This window comes from Indicator indicator, chromosome 21 (assembly GCF_027791375.1).
Source record: "Indicator indicator isolate 239-I01 chromosome 21, UM_Iind_1.1, whole genome shotgun sequence".
Lineage (NCBI taxonomy): Eukaryota > Metazoa > Chordata > Aves > Piciformes > Indicatoridae > Indicator > Indicator indicator.
The window spans coordinates 1,394,455-1,412,312 of NC_072030.1; the positions used below are offsets into that span (position 1 = coordinate 1,394,455).

The 17,858-nt window shown below is 53.1% G+C and overlaps 1 protein-coding gene across 1 annotated transcript in view; it reads left to right on the forward strand.

The window, feature by feature from the left end:
- Positions 1 to 4,717: 4,717 nt before the first annotated feature.
- The window catches only part of PNPLA2 (patatin like phospholipase domain containing 2), a 32,468-nt gene continuing 19,327 nt past the window's right edge, over positions 4,718 to 17,858 (forward strand). The window contains exon 1 of the mRNA XM_054390382.1: positions 4,718 to 4,963. Within this exon, the coding sequence (XP_054246357.1) occupies positions 4,777 to 4,963 (187 nt within the window). The 5' untranslated portion in view covers positions 4,718 to 4,776. The remainder of the gene's footprint in view (positions 4,964 to 17,858) is intronic.

The following is a 17,858-nucleotide window of genomic DNA, read 5'->3' on the forward strand; positions in this document are numbered from 1 at the left end:
GCTGGGGAGGGACTTTTGAGGGGGTCAGGGAGTGATAGGACTGGAGGGGATGGAGCAAAAATAGAAAGGGGTAGATTGAGATTGGCTGTTAGGAAGAAGTTGTTCCCCATGAGGGTGGTGAGAGACTGGACAGGTTGCCCCAGGGAGGTGGTGGAAGCCTCATCCCTGGAGGTTTTTGCAACCAGGCTGGATGTGGCTGTGAGCAACCTGCTGTGGTGTGAGGTGTCCCTGCTCATGGCAGGGGGTTGGAACTGGCTGAGCCTTGAGGTCCCTTCCAGCCCTGACAGTTCTATGACTCTATGCTCTGAAGAAGCAAGTCCCAAGTGTTTGTAGGATTGTCTGCCATACACAAACATCACAGATAAGAAAATAAGACATCAGAGCCTGGGTTCCAGAGATGCTGACAGCACAACCAGTGGCCCCAGTCAACAATGCAAAGTGACATGCTCAAGACAACAGCATGACAAACTGCCTCTTGAAAGCCTCCCTTTAAACTGAATTCTCCTTGGCTGCCAACAACCAAGGTCTTACCTTAAAAGCAAACAGACTGTTTGCTTGTGCAGCCTTATCTCCTGTGTACCAACTGCTCGCCCTTTGCTAGCCCAGGAAACACATGGAGCAAAGAGAGCTTGCATGAGGAGCTGCCTGGCTGCCTGGCATCACAACATGTAGAGGCACGAGCCAGCTTGCAGGGTTCTGACAGGAGTTTGATCCACGTGAGGAGCTGCCATGGAAATCCTGCTGACAGGGCTCATTGCAGGGTTAGCAGCAGCTGCAGGATTAGGGCAGTGTTTTCTAGTTGAGGAGAAAAAAGATTCCTTTCAGGGGGGATAATTTCCCACTTGCTGGCCAGCCTGGTAGTGCCAGCACCCAATGTGGCACTGCAGAGATTACTGCTCATGTGGTGCCTTTCACTCACCTGTTCCCTGGAGCAGCATTAAGCTGGAGGGCCAAGGCAGAGTGATGTAAACAACTCAAGAAGAAATTGCTGTGGGGAAATCGAGTGAAGCTAACTCCAACGTTGTTGTTTCTATTTTTTTCTTTTTTTTTTCAGACACAGTAGGAACCTGAAGGGTTTGTGAAATGCTGAAGAAAAGAGGAAGCAGCTCTGGCTGGAAAGCAAAGTTGTTCTTGTGGCTACAAGTGTTATCTGCAAGCAAGGTTCAGTGTTCAGTTTTGTCACAGATCATAGAATCATAGAATCACAGAATGGTCTGGGTTGGAAGGGAGCTCCAAAGCTCATCCAGTCCAAGCCCCTGCACTCAGCAGGGACATCCTCCACCAGATCAGGTTGCCCAGAGCCCTCTCCAGCCTCACCTTCAAGATCTCCAGGCATGGGGCCTCAACCACCTCCCTGGGCAACCTGTTCCAGTGTTCCAGCAGCCTCCTGGTGCAGAACTTGTTCCTCACATCCAATCTCAATCTGCTCTGCTCTAGTTTGAAGCCATTGCCCCTGGTGCTGTCCCTGCAGGCCTTTGGGAGCAGTCCCTCTGCAGCCTTCTTGTAGCCCCTTCAGGTCCTGGCAGGCAGCTCTAAGTTCTCCCTGGAGCCTTCTCTTCTCCAGGCTGAACACCCCCAGCTCCCTCAGCCAGTCCTTGTAGCAGAGGTGCTTCAACCCCCTGAGCATTTTCATGGCCCTCCTCTGGAACTGCTCCATCAGGTCCATGTCCTGCTTGTGTTGAGGGCTCCAGACTTGGACACAGTAGTCCAGGTGAGGTCTCACCAGAGCAGAGTAAAGTGGCAGAATCACCTCTCTGGATCTGCTGCCAACGCTGCTTTGGATGCAGACCAGGATGTGATTTGCCTTCTGGGCTGGAAGTGCACACTGCCTGCTCATGTCCAGCTGATCTCAAGTCACAGCCTGTTGACTGCATCTTTTGCAGCCCAATTCTTGCTCTGGAAACTGCAAGACACAAATTTTCCTTTAGGTTTGGCTACAGGAAAACACCTTTCTGTGTCACCAGGAGTGTGGGGTGAAAGTTCTGTGATGTCTTGGTGTTTAAGAGGGTCAAAGGCTCAAGTGTGCCAAGGCTCACCTCTTCGGGTGGAGGAGCTGAAGATGACAAGGGTTGTGTAACCACCTCAAACACAAGGGAGGAAGGAAATTACAAAATGGTATGAGAGGAAGAGAGGGAAGGGCAGGTATGGGGCATAAGCAGAGGACTTGAGATAAGTGCAGTTAGTTCTTGAGGTGCTCCAGGATGGAGCTAATATAGATCAAGGGGAGTATCTGGCAGCTAGGTCAGGGGGTGGGCTTCAGGGTGGGAGCTGGAGGAAAGATAACCTTGGACTCCTGCCTCTTTGGTGCCTCTTTGGTGGTATGACTGCTTAATAAACTCTGTTGATAACGGCTGGAGCATGAGGCCTAACCTGAGCTCAAATATGGGATCTATAAAAGGGTTACCTGGGGGTTTGCTTCAGTCAGCTGTGAGGCAGTAAGCTGAGGCTGTTCTTACAACCCTCTACAGGGAGGGTACCAGTCTCCCTCATGTCCCTTGAAAGGACATTTGGAGAGGAAAGGAGGGGGCCTACTTGGGTGACCTTCCCTAACATAGAATCATGGAATCAGTCAGGGTTGGAAGGGACCACAAGGATCATCCAGTTCCAACCCCCCTGCCATGGGCAGGGACACCTCACACTACATCAGGCTGGCCAGAGCCTCATCCAGCCTGGCCTTAAACACCTCCAGGGATGGGACCTCAACCACCTCCCTGGACAACCCATTCCAGGCTCTCACCACTCTCATGGGGAAGAACTTCTTCCTCATGTCCAGTCTGAATCTCCCCACTTCCAGCTTTATTCCATTCCCCCCAGTCCTGTCACTTCCTGAGATCCTCAAAAGTCCCTCCCCAGCTTTCTTGTAGCCCCCTTCAGATACTGGAAGACCACAAGAAGGTGACCTTGGAGCCTTCTCTTCTCCAGACTGAACAACCCCAACTCTCTCAGTCTCTCCTCATAGCAGAGCAGCTCCAGCCCTCTGCTCATCCTCGTGGCCCTTCTCTGGACACCTTCCAGCATGTCCATATCCCTCTTGTAACAGAGGCTCCAGCACTGGATGCAGTACTCCAGGTGGGGTCTCAGCAGAGCTGAGCAGAGGGGGAGAATCACCTCCCTGGCCCTGCTGGCCACACTTGTCCTGATGCAGCCCAGGCTCTGCTTGGCTCTCTGGGCTGCAAGTGCTCACTTGACAGCTCCTGTTGAGCTTCTCATCCCCCAGTACCCTCAAGTCCCTCTCCTCAGGGCTGCTCTCCAGCCAGTCCCTGCCCAGCCTGTGTTTGTGCTTGGGATTGCACATAACTGTGAAACTCCTGTGGGGAGGAGTGCTTGACTGATTACTTTGAGACCTGCTAGGGAAAGGCCTAACAGTGTCCCAAAGGAGACATTTCTGACCAGTTATAAGTCAACTAATACAAATTTATGCTAAGATTAATTAAGTTTTTTTGTTTGGTTGTTTTGTTTTCCCTTAAACTTTGGTAGAAAGTGCTTTTGCCCCTTGGTGAATCTATTAAAAAAAACCAATCTCCTTATGCTTTTTGTTTTGTAACCCTTCAAACCTCCCTCCTGCTCATCTTCCTTCCTTGCTTTGGAGTCGAGCAGCTGCTTCTCTTGCTGTGCTGATCCTCTGGATATCCCTGCAAGCTCTCACCCTTTGCTGCTCGCTGAAAGGACCATAGCCTGGATTGTTTGTGAGATCTTTCCAGAGTCTGAAATCAGTTTTGACTTCCTAATGGTGTTGGTCTCTCCCCCACTGCTGTTCTGTGGCGAGCTGATGTGCCGTGGGGCTTGCCTGCAAAGGGTTTGTGCAGCAGCACTGCTGAAGATTGCTGTTGCCCTCACCAAAAGTAAAGCTTTTGGCGAGCTTCAAGGCACTCAGAGAAAACTGTTGTGAGAAGGTTAGCAAAGGGAGCAGCTGTGTGTGTTTTGGGGAGTTTAGAGGCAAGGAAAGCCCTTCAGAAGCAGAGGTTGCCTTAGTCTCTGGTCTTGCAACCTGTGCTGGATTCTATGGTCCTGCTCTGGCAGGAGGGTTGGACTCGATGATTTTCGGAGGTCCCTTCCAACCCCTAGCATCCTGTGAGCCTGTGATCCTGTGCTGTGTTGAGCCTTGCCTCCCTCAGCTTTTCCCTTCTTCTCCTATTTCTTGCTCAGATGCTGAAAAACAAAGGGTTGTATGTCACGGTTTAGCAGAAACTAGCTCTGTCCTAGCCAGACCCATCGTAGTCAGAAGAAACTCCACCTGGCCCCTGGAGCAGAACCAGCAGGACTTGTGGGGGGATGCCAGGGCGCCGCCCCGGCACAGCGCAAGCTTCGGGGAGCCCTGAGGGTGCCGGCTTGGCCTCTGCTGGCCTTTGGCTCTGCAGGCAGCCGCTGGCACTGCCGCAACACTCCCAGGAACAGGGCTGAGAGCGCGGTTCACCGGAGGAAGGGTTGGAAGGAGGAGCTGCCTTCCGCCCGCCCAAACCCGGGGCCCGCGGAGGGGCCGAACGGAGGGACGGCAGCGACGGCACCGTCCCCGAGGCTCGGCCCCTCCACCAGCCGAGGGCGGGTCCGCGGGCCGGGCTACCTCATAAAAGCTCAGCGGCTGCCCCTGACACCTCAACGGCAAGGCTTGCCGTCCTCTAGCAGCCGAGCTCCGAGGCTCCCGTCCTCCTGCTTGCTGTCCTCCTGCCTGCCTGCTCGCCCGCCCGCTGGCCGTGCCGTGCCCGTCGCCCCGCAGCACAGCCGCTCAGCCGCTCTCCTTCCCGCCCCTCTCCCCGCCTTCAGCGGGGCGCGGAAGCCATGTTCCCCCTGGATTCCCCCTGGAATATTTCCTTCGCCGGCTGCGGTTTCTTAGGGGTCTACCACATCGGGGTCGCCAGCTGCCTGCAGGAACATGCCCCCTTTCTCGTCGCCAACGCCAGGAAGGTGTACGGGGCCTCAGCCGGGGCGCTCACCGCCACCGCCCTCGTCAGCGGTGCCTGCCTCGGTAAGCGCAGGGCGGGCTGGCGCGGCGGGGCGAGCCGGGGCCGCCGCTTCTGCCTCGGCTATCGGCGGTTTAGTTACAGCAGCAGCGCTGGGAGGGTGGAAGCAGTGCTCCGCCGCTCCCTTTCTTCCTATATATGGGCGGCGCTGTGTTTTTAAGCTTTTTATGTCACTATTAACCCTCTTAAACCTTGGGCCCCCCCGCCTTTCCCCGGCAGCCCCGGTCCCTCGGCTGGCTGAGTGCCTCAAGCTGAGGTCCGAAGGGTGCCAGAGGTGCTTCAGCTCTGCTGTAATGGGTCCAGAGTGGGCGCCCGGCCCCTCAGGATGGGTGGAAGGTGCTGCCCACAGAGGGAGCCCCAATGGCAGGTCAATAGAGGGGCCCTGCTTTTGCCCCCCACCATGGGGACGTCGGCTTGTGGGGGTCAGGTCCAGGGTTTGGCTTGCTTGAGTGGAGGTCTGGTGGGGCTGATGGTGAGGAGAGGATCCTCTGGGGAGCGTTGTGAGGATGATACAGGGACTGGGAATATCTCTCCTACGAGGAAAGACTGAGAGACCTGCAGCTGCTTAGCCTGGAGAAAAGCAGGCTGAGAGGGGATCGGTGTTTATGAATATCTGAGGGGTGGGTGTCAAGAGGAAGGGGCCAGGATCTTTTGGGTGGTGCCCTGTGATGGGACAAAGGGCAGTGGACACAAACTGGAAATCAGGAAGTTCGACCTCAAGAGGAGGAGAAACTTCGTTGGTGTGAGGGTGCTGGAGCCCCGGGGTAGGCTGCCCAGGGAGGTTGTGGAGTCTCCTTCCCCGGAGACTTTCAGAATCCACTTGGATGCATTCCTGTGTGACCTGTCCTGGGTGCCCCTTCTTTAGCAGGAGGGTTGGAGTCGATCTCCAGAGGTCCCTTCCAAGCCCTAGCACTCTGTGATTTGATGACCTCTTGTCGTGTGGGCAGCAGCATGTACAAGTTGGAGTGGAGGAGCACCTCTGAGTAACTACAAGTAGCTAGCTCTGATTCTGAGCCCCTTTATTTCAGCCAGAGGGTTATTACACAGAATCACAGCATGTTAGGGGCTGGAAGGGACCTCTGAAGCTCAACCAGTCCAACCCCCTGCCAGAGCAGGGTCACCCAGAGCAGGGCACACAGGAACATAGCTAGGCAGGTTTTGAATATTTCCAGGGAGGGAGATCTCACAACCCTCCCTGGGTAGCCTGTTCCAGGTTCTGTCACCCTCACAGTGAAAAAACTTTTTCCTCCTGTTTCCGTGGAACTTCCTATGCCTCAGCTTCCACCACTGCCCCTTGTCCTTTGTGCTGTCATTGGGCATTACCCATGAGAGCCTGGCTCCATTCTCTTGGCACTCACCCTGCACATCTTTATCAACATGAATGAGGTCACCCCTCAGGCTTCTTCTCTCCAAGCTGAAGAGCCCTCAGGCTCTCCTCAAAAGGAAGATCTTCCACTCCCCTAATCATTTTTGTGGCTCTGTGCTGGACTCTCTCAAGCAGTTCCCTGAGGTCCTTCCTAAACTGAGGGGCCCAGAACTGGACACAATACTCCAGATGCCGCCTCACTGGGGCAGAGTAGAGGGATTGTAGGGTGCTGAGTCATTTTCTTGCAAAATTTCTTTGCATTTCCTGTGCAAAAGCTACATCTGGAGATGTACAGAAGAAATCTTAAGAAGTTCCCTCTGGCACAGGCATGCAGTGCAGTCTGTCCCAGCTTAGGGCATGCCTGGGGAGCTACCATCAGACTTGGTAGCTAAACAGTGGTTGAAATTGAGGATCTGAAAGATCTTTTCCAACCTAAATAATTCTGTGAAGAGAATGGTGTGTGGTGCCTCCTGGTTTTGGGTTTTTCTGTTTTGAAGTTGAGATGTTTTGCGTATGGGGGGAATGAGCAAGCAGGTGTTAGAATCTGTGCTTGAAAGCTTTTTTTTTTTTTTTTTTTTGAGAGTAGGATCATTTTCTGTGCTGGTTAAACCTGGAAGGTGAATGTGATGGGAGAGAATCAGGTGGCTCTAGTCCCAGAGAATTACAAGTCTCTCCTAGGGCCAAGTGAAACCAGAGCTGTTTACTGTTTGAGGTTTTCTCCACTTGATCACAGGTGTCTTTCCATGGCACTCCCTGTTCTTTGGGGATGGGTTAGAGTTTTGACATGCAGCCCTCATGCAGCAAGAGTTAGCTTTTTCTGTGCAGTTAGGTTTGAAGTTTCCCCCTCCTTGGCATCTGAAGTTACTCAACTGTGAACCCTTGTTCCTGGAGTTTAATGAGAAGCTCCTGCCAGCTATTCAACCCCTAGCATGGACCTTAAAGACTGTTGTCATGCTGTGCTGCTGACTTTTACCATGGACAGGGGGAAAGGCCTCCTCAAACTTCTCCTGCTTCAGGGGTCCTTTGCTGATAGCTGCCAGGGGGTTGGTTGCTTTACTTGCTGTTGCTTCTGTTATAGAATCACAGAATCGTTTTTGGCTGGAAAAGCCCTTTGAGATCATTGAGTCCAGCTGTAATCTAACTCTGCCAGGTCTGGTGCTAAACCATGAGGAGGTGGCTGCCCACTTAGCTCTCAAGAGTGGTCCCTGTGTCACTTGGAGGCGTGGCCCAGACAGGAGACAGCCTGACACCACCGTCAGTGCCTGGGTCCTTTGCCTTGCTCTCAGGTGTCATTACAGTGCTGAGCAAGTCTGTTATCACATCTATTTATATGTCTGGAGCATCCACACAGTACCAGGCGTTGCCCTCAGGGAGTTGCCCAGCCTGGCAGAGAGCTTTCTGTGAATCAGGGCTAGACTAAGTTTCCCCACTCCCTGCTGAGTGCTAAAAGAGGAGGCATGATGAAGAGGAGTGGGCTAGGGACCACCCTCTAGGCAGCATTCACCTCCCTCCTGAAAGAGGGCAAACCATGCTGTCTAGAGCCAGCCAAGGCTTGGGTTCTCCCTCTGCCTCAAGTCTGACTTCCCTGGGCTGGTTTTCTTTTGGCTCTGCCTGTGTGCCTGGCATGTGTGGTGGGCAGAGAGCAGCCCTAAGGCCCCAGAGCTGACTTGTGGAAGTGAAAGCAGGGACATGGAACTGCTGCACTTTGTCCCTGTCATAAAGCCTCCTGACAGTGCAGATCACAGGCAGAGGTCCAGGGGTTAGGATGAGATTGTAGGATAGAAGGGGATGGGGCAAAAGGTACAGCTGCAGCCTGGACTGGGAGAGAAGTGATTCCCACTATGGGCTGCCAGAAGACCTGAGTACCTGCTGTGCAGCTGGTGTCTGCCTGGGAGGAGGTGTCATAGAGTCACAGAATTGTTTGGGTTGAAAGAGACTTCTAATACCATCGAGTCCAACCATCAGCCCAACCCCACCATGGCCCCAAGTTTCTGGAATACGTCCAGGCATGGGGACTCCACCACCTCCCTGGGCAGCCTCTGCCAAGCCCTGACCACTCTTGCAGCAAAGAAATTTTTCCCCATCTCCAACTTAACCCTCCCCTGGCACAATTTCAGGCCAGTTCCTCTCCCATCACCTGATAGTAGGGAGAAGAGAAGCCTGTAGGCTTTGACACCTCTAGCAGCTGCTACTGTCCATTGGATGGGAGTGCTAAATAGTCTCTTGCTGGGTGGCAAGCAGAGGGGACTCTTGCAGAACCCTTGCTTGTTTGGTGGGGTGTAGATAAGGTTGGTGCCTTCATGCATTGCTACTTGGCTCTGAATTCAATGAGACTCTGCTGGGTGAAGATAAATATTTCCTGGGGAGGTCTGGAAAAACCTTCATCCTTTGGGTTTTATTTGGTTCTGATCCTTTGAGACCAGAATTTTTCCTGGATTTCAGAGTGTGAGATCCCATTTCTTTTCTGGCTTTTTCCTTCTGGCCTTTACATGTGTTCAGCTTGGTCTGGAGTTGAGGTCTTCTCGCTGACTGAAGAGCAGAAAGGCCAAAATGCCATCATTTGTACATGGCAGTAAGGCTTTGCTGTGGGCTAACACTGGGCTGAAGGCCCTGACCAAATGACCTGCAGCCTTCAGAGCTCTCTGTAGACTTCAAAGGCCCATTTGAGAACACCAAATGGGAAAACATTGGGCAGACAGAGGACCTTATGTCTAAATGACATGCTAGGAGGTATTTATGGTCTGGTATGACCTCATGTAGCTCTGATCTCACCTCATCTGTTATGACCTCAACCAGTAAGTTGCAGGGATACTGGATTTAGTCTCATGGGCTACAGCAGTGGTATTGTGCCACATCTGAAGTGCTCTCTCCAGCTTTGCTGTTCACTGGCATGAAGAAGCACTGCTGTTACTTTATTTCTACTAGAATCACAAAATGGTTTAGATTGGAAAGGACCTTTAAAGATCATCCAGTTCCAACCCCCCTGCCATGTACAAAGACACCTCTATTAGAGCAGGTTGCCCAAGGCCCTATCCAAACTGGCTTGGAACACTTCAGGCTTGAAGCCTCCCTGGGAAACTTGTTCCAGTGTCTCACCACCCTCATGGGGAAGAATTTTTTTTGCATGTCCAATCCAAATAGAGCATCTTCAAGCTTGAAGCCATTATTCCTTCTGTCACTGAACTGTCTGCTTGGCAAGGTGGCTCAAGCAGAGGCTTGCATGTTTACAAGCTCTCTGACTGTGCACACTGCAGTGTTGGAGCATGAATCACTTCTTGTCCTGGGGCCTTGGCCTTCTGTCAGGCCTGTGTCTTCTCTGGAGAGTCCAGCATGCCAGGAAATGCATCTATACAGGCCAAGCAACTCAGAATCACAGACTCACACAATGCCAGCTTGGAAGGGACCCCAAGGATCACCTGCTCCAACCTTTCTAGGTGATGGTGAAGTTGCCAGGAGCTGGCCCAGCACCCTGCCAGGCTGAGTCTTCAAAGTGTCCAGTGTAGGGGACTCCATCTTCCCTTAGGAGGTAGTTCCAAGGTCTGACTGTTCTCATGAAACATTTTCCTCTGCAGCCCAAAGGGAATGTCCCCAGCACTAACTTGTCCCCATCAGCCCTTGTCTGCCCCATGGGACTCCTTGTCACAAGGGAGTCTCCATCCCCTTGGCAGCCACCCTTTGAGTCCTGGTCCATGGTGATAAGGTCTGCCCTGAGCCTTCTCTTCTCCAGGCTGATCAAACCCAGCTCTCTCAGCCTTTCCTCACATGGCAGAGAGCTTCCAGGCCTCTGATGATTCAAAGTCCTTTTGTGGTGGCTTTGTAGCTCCAATCCTGCAGCTTTTCCCAATCTCCAGGCTCTGAGGATGTTCACTTGTCTGAATAAATCTTCAAGCCACTGAGCCTAGGTGAGCAGAACTGGACATGACATGACCAGACTGGCCTTTTTTTGCTCACAAGTGATGCTAAAATAAAACCAATGTCAGATTCTTCCCTCCTTGATAGAGAGCAGGGGATATATTGTTGTCAAAGGTCTTTAATTCCCTCGCTCCAGTGAGCTGTCAGGGATCACTGAAAAGCTGAGAAGGGCCCAGGCTGTGCTGGTGACTCACAGTTGATCAACAGCTTCTCCTTTGTCTGTCTGGCAAGGGAATGGTGTCCTAAAGAGCTCTCCTCTGGGAGGCTGGGTAGGAACTGCTGAATTGCTGCTTTTTTGGGGAGGAGAGATGGATTCTGTTGTGAGAAGCAAAGCTGGCTGCCAACCTCCCAGCTGTGGGAGTTAGGTCTTGTCCTCAAGCATGGCAATAGCAGCAAAAAATATCAGAGCAAGTTGAGGGGGTGCTGCTAGCACTGAGAATACAGAAAGGAGGGGGTTTAAACTAGCTTGTAGTCAGGGCTTTCCCAGCCTCCACCTGACCTGAAGTGACAGTTCATTTGACATTCATAGGATGTCAAAAGACCAAAAGGCTCAGCCAGTTCCAACCCCCTGCCATGGGCAGGGACACCTCACACCACAGCAGGTTGCTCACAGCCACATCCAGCCTGGCTGCAAAACCCTCCAGGGATGAAGCTTCCACCACCTCCCTGGGCAACCTCTGCCAGTCTCTCACCACCCTCATGGGGAACAACTTCTTCCTCACATCCAATCTGAATCTACCCCTTTCTATTTTTGCTCTGTCCCTCCCTGATACCCTTAAAAGTCCCTCCCCAGCTTTCTTGGAGCCCCCTTCAGATCCTGGAAGGCCACCAGAAGGTCTCCTGGGAGCCTTCTCCTCTCCAGCCTGCACAACCCCAACTCTCTCAGTCTGACTCCAGAGCAGAGCAGCTCCAGCCCTCTGCTCCTTCTCATGGCCCTTCTCTGGACACCTTCCAGCCCCTCCAGATCCTTCCTGGAACAGAGGCTCCAGAGCTGGACACAGAGCTCCAGGTGTGGTCTCAGCAGAGTGGAGCAGAGTGGGAGAATCCCCTCCCTGGCCCTGCTGGCCACACTTCTCTTGCTGCAGCCCAGGCTCTGGTTGGCTCTCTGGGCTGCAAGTGCTCACTGCTGGCTCCTGATGATCTTCTCATTCAGGTGTTCTTGTCAGCTGTCACCATGCTGAACTGCAGGAGGGACAAGAAAAAGAAGCCACAAACAAACCAACCCTCTTTTGAAATGGAAATAAGGAAGGGTAGCAGCATCTCAAATGCTGTGCTTCTGAAGTTTGTGCAGGCAAAGGCTGAAGGCCAAGTCCCAGAGGTTGTTTTTCATTCTCTGTATGTGGTCTAACACCAAATCCCAGATTGAGAGAGGGAAATAAATCAGCTTAGTCTCTCTGGAGTTCTCAGAGCTGTGTCAGTTTATGCTGGCCAGAGGAGGCTTATCCCAGGGGAAGTGGAGGTTGCTGTCTTGCTTGGCTGTGTGAGGAGGTCTGTAGCTCTCCCCAGCTCCGTAGCCTGTGTGGCTCCTCACAGCTGGAGACACAGGAGATGGCTGTTTGTGTCTGCTGCAAAGGACCTTGCTGGGGGAAAAGCTGTTGAGCTGAGCAGCCCCAGCACACTCAGTGTGGGGAGAGGCATCTGCTGTGCATTCATGCATGGCATCTGTGGGCAGCCTTCTGGAGCTCCCTGGAAACAGGAAGACTGCTGCTGCTTTCTGTGGTGGAGACCAGGGGTGTGTGGGGTGATGTTAGCATCCTGTCCCTTGTCAGCTGCAGTGTGACCAGCAGCAGTAGGGAAGTGATCATCCCCCTGTACTTGGCACTGGCCTTGTCTCAAATGCTGGGTTCAGTTTTGGGCTTCTCACTCCAGGAAGGACATTGAGGGGCTGGAACAAGTCCAGAGAAGGGCAACCAAGCTGGGGAAGGATCTGGAGAATAGAGCTGGGGAAGAGCAGCTGAGGGACCTGGGGGTGTTCAGCCTGGAGAAGAGGCTGAGGGAGACCTCATTGCTCTCTACAGCTCCCTGAGAGGAGGCTGGAGCCAGGTGGGGGTTGGGTTCTTCCTCCTAGTCTCAGGTGAGGGAAAGAGAGGAAGTGTCCTGAAATTGTGCCAGGGAAGGGTTAGGTTGGAGAGGAAGAAAAATTTCTTTGGTGTAAGAGTGGTCAGGGATTGGCAGAGGCTGCCCAGGGAGGTGGTGGAGTCCCCATGGCTGGAGGTGTTCAAGAAAGCTGTGGCCATGGCTCCTGGGGCCATGGTTTGATGGCCATGGTGGTGCTGGGTTGATGGTTGGATTAGATGTCCTTGGAGGTCTTTCCCAACCAGAACAATTCTATGTCCTGTGTGGACATAGTCTGAAAGCTTTACTGGCTTGGTGGAGAAGCTTCTGTGCTGGGCCAGTGCCATCAGCAGTCACAGGGCTGTGGGCTCAGCTGTCCAGATGAGTAAGCTGGCAGCCAGGCTGCTGGAGCACCCACAGTACCATTTGGTGGGAGGGAAGGAGCTTCTTGCTGACTGCCTGGCTTGGAGTAGAGGAAGGACTCTAAGGAAGGTTTTTGATTTGTCAGGACTAAACCTCCACACATAATCAATAATGGGATGCAGGACCCTGAAGCATGCAGGACAGATCCTCATCTTTTAGAGGGAGGACTTGCAAGTGCTGTGAAGGCCCACAGAGAGCATCCCACCCACCTCTGTTTTCAGGAAGGAAGTCCTGTGCTTTGCAGGCATCTGGTTGGATGAGTGGAAGGGAAGGGAGCACCCACTGGCAGTGAAAGAGTCACATTACCACCCCATGTAGCCAGGCTGTAGGAGGCAGAGCAGCCTGGTGCTCAGCCTTCCTCCAGCAGCCCTGGCAGCAGCTCTGCAGCGTTGGTGGCAGCAGCACGTCTTCATTCTGACCCAGCGTTTCAGCAGCTCTCCTGCACTTGTAGCATGGCCAGGCTGCCCCACTTCTTTCTGACTCTTCTCTCCCCAAATTACTCAAGGCACCTGCAGGTCCTCCCTTTGAAAGATGAGAAGCTGTCCTGTGCTCTTCAGTGTCCTGTGGCTGGTTGCTGATGATGTTTGGAAGTCTGACCCTGCTGAATCTAAAACCTCCCTCAGGTCCTTGCTCTGTTTTCCAGTTCCAAGTTCCTGCTGCTCTGCCTGTGTGTCCAGTAGCTGTTGTTGTGTGGTTTCTGTCTGTCTGCCCTTCTGTCAAGGGCCAGGAGAGGCTGTACTCTGATGTTGTCCCTCTCCTCACTCTGGCCTTCTCTGTTTCCCTCTGTGCCCTCCATGAGGCAGGGATGAAATGTTCACCAGCCTGGCTGGAGAGGATTTCCAGCTCTCTGTACTTGCTTTATGCTGTACTCAGAGAACCATGCAAGGGATGCTTATTGGTCAGCATTCCTCCTTTCTGGAGCTGGGAATGGACAATCCTCCTAATTCCAGGGCTAAATCTCCTACCTGAGTATGAGCAGGTGACTCCCACCCACCTTGCTCTCCATGAGGCAAACTCTACTGCTGGCTGGGTTCCAAACTGGCCATCACTCTCCCATTGCATCCTCTGCACTTCTACACTTCCATTGCCCAGCTTTTTGTGGGACTTGGGTTGGAGATCAGGATGTGCCTTCAGGGATCTGGGAGCTAAGGGAGCTCACCCATCTGCATTTGCCTTGGGCTGTTTTCCTTCACAGACAGGTGAGGAGAGTAAGAGCTGGTGAAAAGCAAATGGTAGGAAAAATGTGGTCAGGGATTGGAACAAGGTGCCCAGGAAGGTGGTGGAGTCACCATCCTCAGAGGTGTTCAAGGAAGTTGTGGCCATGGTGCTTTGGGATGTGGTTTAATGGCCATGGTGGTGCTGGGTTGAAGGTTGGACTTGGTGATCTTAAAGGTTTTTTCCAACCAAAACAATTCTGTGATTCTATGAAATGACTCTGTGTAGAAGGCCCTAAATAAGTCTTTGTCCTTGGAAAAAGGCAGAAGGTGTCCTGGAGAGATAGGATCTGGAGCAGTAGAACATCCCCTCCAAGGAGCACACAGAAAGGAGGGAACTGCTGAGCCTGGGAGTGTAGCAGAGGTGCTGGAGACCAACCAGCCCTGCCTGGTTTAGCTACAAAGGCTGCAGGAAGGAAGGGAGGAGAGAGCTTGGCACTTGTGGTGCAAGAGCTGCTTGGGGCTGGCCCCTGCCCCTGGAGCTGTGCTGCTGTGCAGCACAGTGTGTCTGGGAGACCTGCCCTTGGTGTTGTGCAGAAAGGCACTTCCCTCAGCTGAGGGGCTGGAAGCAGCTGTGCCCTGGGGGACCCTGCAGTGGTGAGTCTGGGTTGGTGGCCTGTACTTTGGCCTCGGTGCTTTGGGTTTGGCAGGTGTGGGGCTGGTAGGACCCAGGGCTTTGTGCTGCCCTCTGGCACTTGCCAATACCTGGGCACTATAACTGGTGCTTTCTGGTGCAGGTAAAGGCCAAGTCTCCATGGATGGCTTTTGTCTGACAAGTCCTCTAGAATCAGCAAGCTTCATCAAGTGTCTTCTGCAGCTCTCCCCCAGGCTTTTGGCTATGAGGTGCCTGGAGGCACTCTGAGAGAGTGAACCTTTATCTTCCTCCACTGTGGTTTGTTTGGAAGGTCCTGGTTTGGGAAGCCTTTTGGGTTAGGATTGAAAGGAATGAGTCCCATTTTGAGCGTTGGAGGCTCTGGCAGTGTCTCTGAACTGCCACGCCTGTGGATTTCCTAATTTAGCATCCTGAAGGAAAGGAGGTGGTGTGTGGAGGTGTAAATGATTCCAGGAGCCCTTTACATATGTTAATTACAAGAGATGCTCTTGCTGACTTCAGTGAATGCTACTGATTCAGGGCTGGGCCTGGCAAGAAAGTTCTTCCAGTGTCTCATGGTTTAGCACCAGACTTGGAAGAGTTAGGTGATCTTAAAGGTCTTTTCCACCTCCCTGGAGGTGGTCAAGGCCAGGCTGGGCAGGGTCTTGAGCAAGCTGATCTAGTAGAAGGTGTCTCGGGTTGGGGTTGGAACTAGATGATCTTTAAGGTCCCTTCCAACCCAAACCATTCTATGACTGTGTGATGGTGAAGGCAGGCTGTGGATTCAGGCTGCCATGGTTACATCATGCATGGATGAAGTTAGAGCCCTGTGTCAGCACAGGAGCTACACTGAGTTACTTAAAGCAGTGCTGGGATACAGTGGCATGGGTGAAAACTTCTTTATGGGACCAAACTAACCATTTAACTGCTAATTATGCTTAGAATCAGAGTCCTTCAGGCTGGAAAAGACCTTTAGGATCATCAAGTCCAACCATTGACCCAGCACTGCCAAGTCTGCTTCTGCATGCAGAGTAGTTCACTGTGAGCTTCAGGTGGACATTGCTACATCTGTCTTGGTGCTCTCCTTGTGCACTGCTCAGCCTGGCAGCAGAGTTGAGCAGAGGTTCTTTTCCTGCAGTGTTCTGTGAGCAGCTCCTGTCATGCTCATGTGGTTGGTTTCAGGACCTGAATCATCTTGGTGGCTGGGGGGGAGGGGGGGACTGCTGCTGCTGTCCATGGAAAAATGGAACATCAGTTTCCAGATATTACTCTTGTGTCATGCTCCCAAGGAATGCAGCCTGCCTGAAGATCCTTCCCAAATCAGCTTTGTCATCCAGGTGGGAGCCCTTCTAGAGCTGAGTCCCTGTGCCCCTTCTGAGGACTGCTTTGGAACGAGGCTTCTCACTCTTGCTTCCTCGCTGGTAGCAGGCTCTGTTCACACCATGACTGGTGGAGAAGAGTCCAGGGGTGTAAAGTGACACTGCCCATGCCTGTGTGAGGTGGAAGGGCAAAGCATGCATGGATGGTGAGCAGTGCCCTCTAGGTGGGTGGGGAGGTGCTTGGCGTGGGCTGGAGGGTTTGGCTGGCCCTGTGAGCACGAGGGAGCTGGGCATGATGCAGGCAGAGGGCCAGGGCAGGGCTGCAGAGCTGTTTTCATCCCATGCCAGGGCTCCAGCAGTCACACAGGGCTGCAGTGAGGGAGGACAGAGGTGTCTGTCCTTCTGCATGATAGAGCTGCCCTTGTCCCTGCTGACATCTCTGCTGGACACAACAATTGCTGCGAGCAAGCAGGAGGGCATCTAGCAGGAGTCAAAGCCATCCAGAGCTGTCTGTGGGCCTTGCTGTGGCCTTGGTGGGCCAGCTGGGGGAGTGGCTGGGGTGTGGTAGAGCTGAGGGGATGTTGGTGTGGCAGCTCCTTCTCCAGGCTCTGGGAACAGAAATGCTGACTGCTTATTCCACTCGGTCTTCATCAGTCTGTGGCACAGGTGCCTGGCACTGGTCTGTCTTTTCCCAAAGCTTCCAGCCTCTACTGGTGCCTCCACTGTGCTCTGTCCTTGGGTGTGTGGTGCTCATCTGCAAACCTGAGAAAGGAGCGTGGTGGTGGGGTGTGGAGCATGGGGTGTGTGGGTGAGGCTTGAGCCACCTGCACCAGTTCCTGTTCAGAAGAACAACCACTGCAGCCTTCCTGGTAGTGTTTTTCACTCGGAATAAAGCAACAATTGGCTGTGGTTCCCCTTCTGCAGCTGTGCAGGGCACAGGAAATGTTGTGTGTTTACCGTGTGCTTTGCCATCCACTTCTGCCCTCCACCAGCTTTTGCTCGCTGAGTGTTTGCTTTGCAGTGAGTCCACGCCCTGAGTGTTACTGTGGCTCAGCAGGGATCTGAGCTGTGCCTTCTGTGAATCCCCTCTTCTTGTCACCCCCTGTGAATCTCAGTGACACTGTACCACTGGCAGGGGTGGATGGATGCATGAGGACCAGGTGTGGCTTGCCTGTGGTCCTGAGCAACTTCCCTTCACGTGCTGTTACACCATTTTCCCTCTCTTTTGTGCAAGCAAAGCAAAGCAGCGTTAAGACTCCCATTAGGGCATTGCAGTGGTGAAAAGCTGAGGCCAGTGGGAATTGGTTGCTGTTGTGGTGGGGACAGAGATGTTCCTGGCTACCTGCCTGAGCCCAACTGCCTCTTGTATGCTTTGGCAGTAGTAGCTGTGGCTGTTCTATTTGTGTTGCAAGAGTGGATCTGGGCTTGTAGCACACCGGTGGCCTGGGGAGGCTTTGGGGTGCCAAAGTCTGGTGCAAAGGTTTCCTCAGAGGTGTAACCAACCCTTGAGAGCTCTTCTGTCCCTTCTGCTAAAGCTTTTTCCTCTCTACAAAGCAGAGCAAGCCACATGAGGGTGAGATGAGGCATGAAGTGGGCATCTGTGCTTTGGCAGGGGGCTGGAGGGAGCAGTGGAGGGACAGGCAGGTGACAGCCACTGTGGGTGAGCTGCTCTGTGCAAGAGCCAAAGCTGGGGCAGCCTCAGAGCAGACCATCTGCTCCCCATGTGCAGCATGTGGCAATAGCTCTGGCTCATCCATTAGCTGCACACCAACAACTGTCCCTTTTGGATCAGAGGGGGAAACCTCTCCTTTTGGTCTGGCTTTGAATAGATAAAGTGGCCAACAGCTTTCTCCTTTCTTGCCCCAGTTTTACTTGACATAGAAAAATAAACTTCTTGGGGGGGAAAAGACCTGTTCAGAGGGAGGCTCCTGGCTGTGAAGCAGCTGCAGGTGAGCTGGATGTCCTTAGCCCTCCTACCATGGGCTGCCTCCTGACACTGTCTGGAATTTGCAAGGCTGA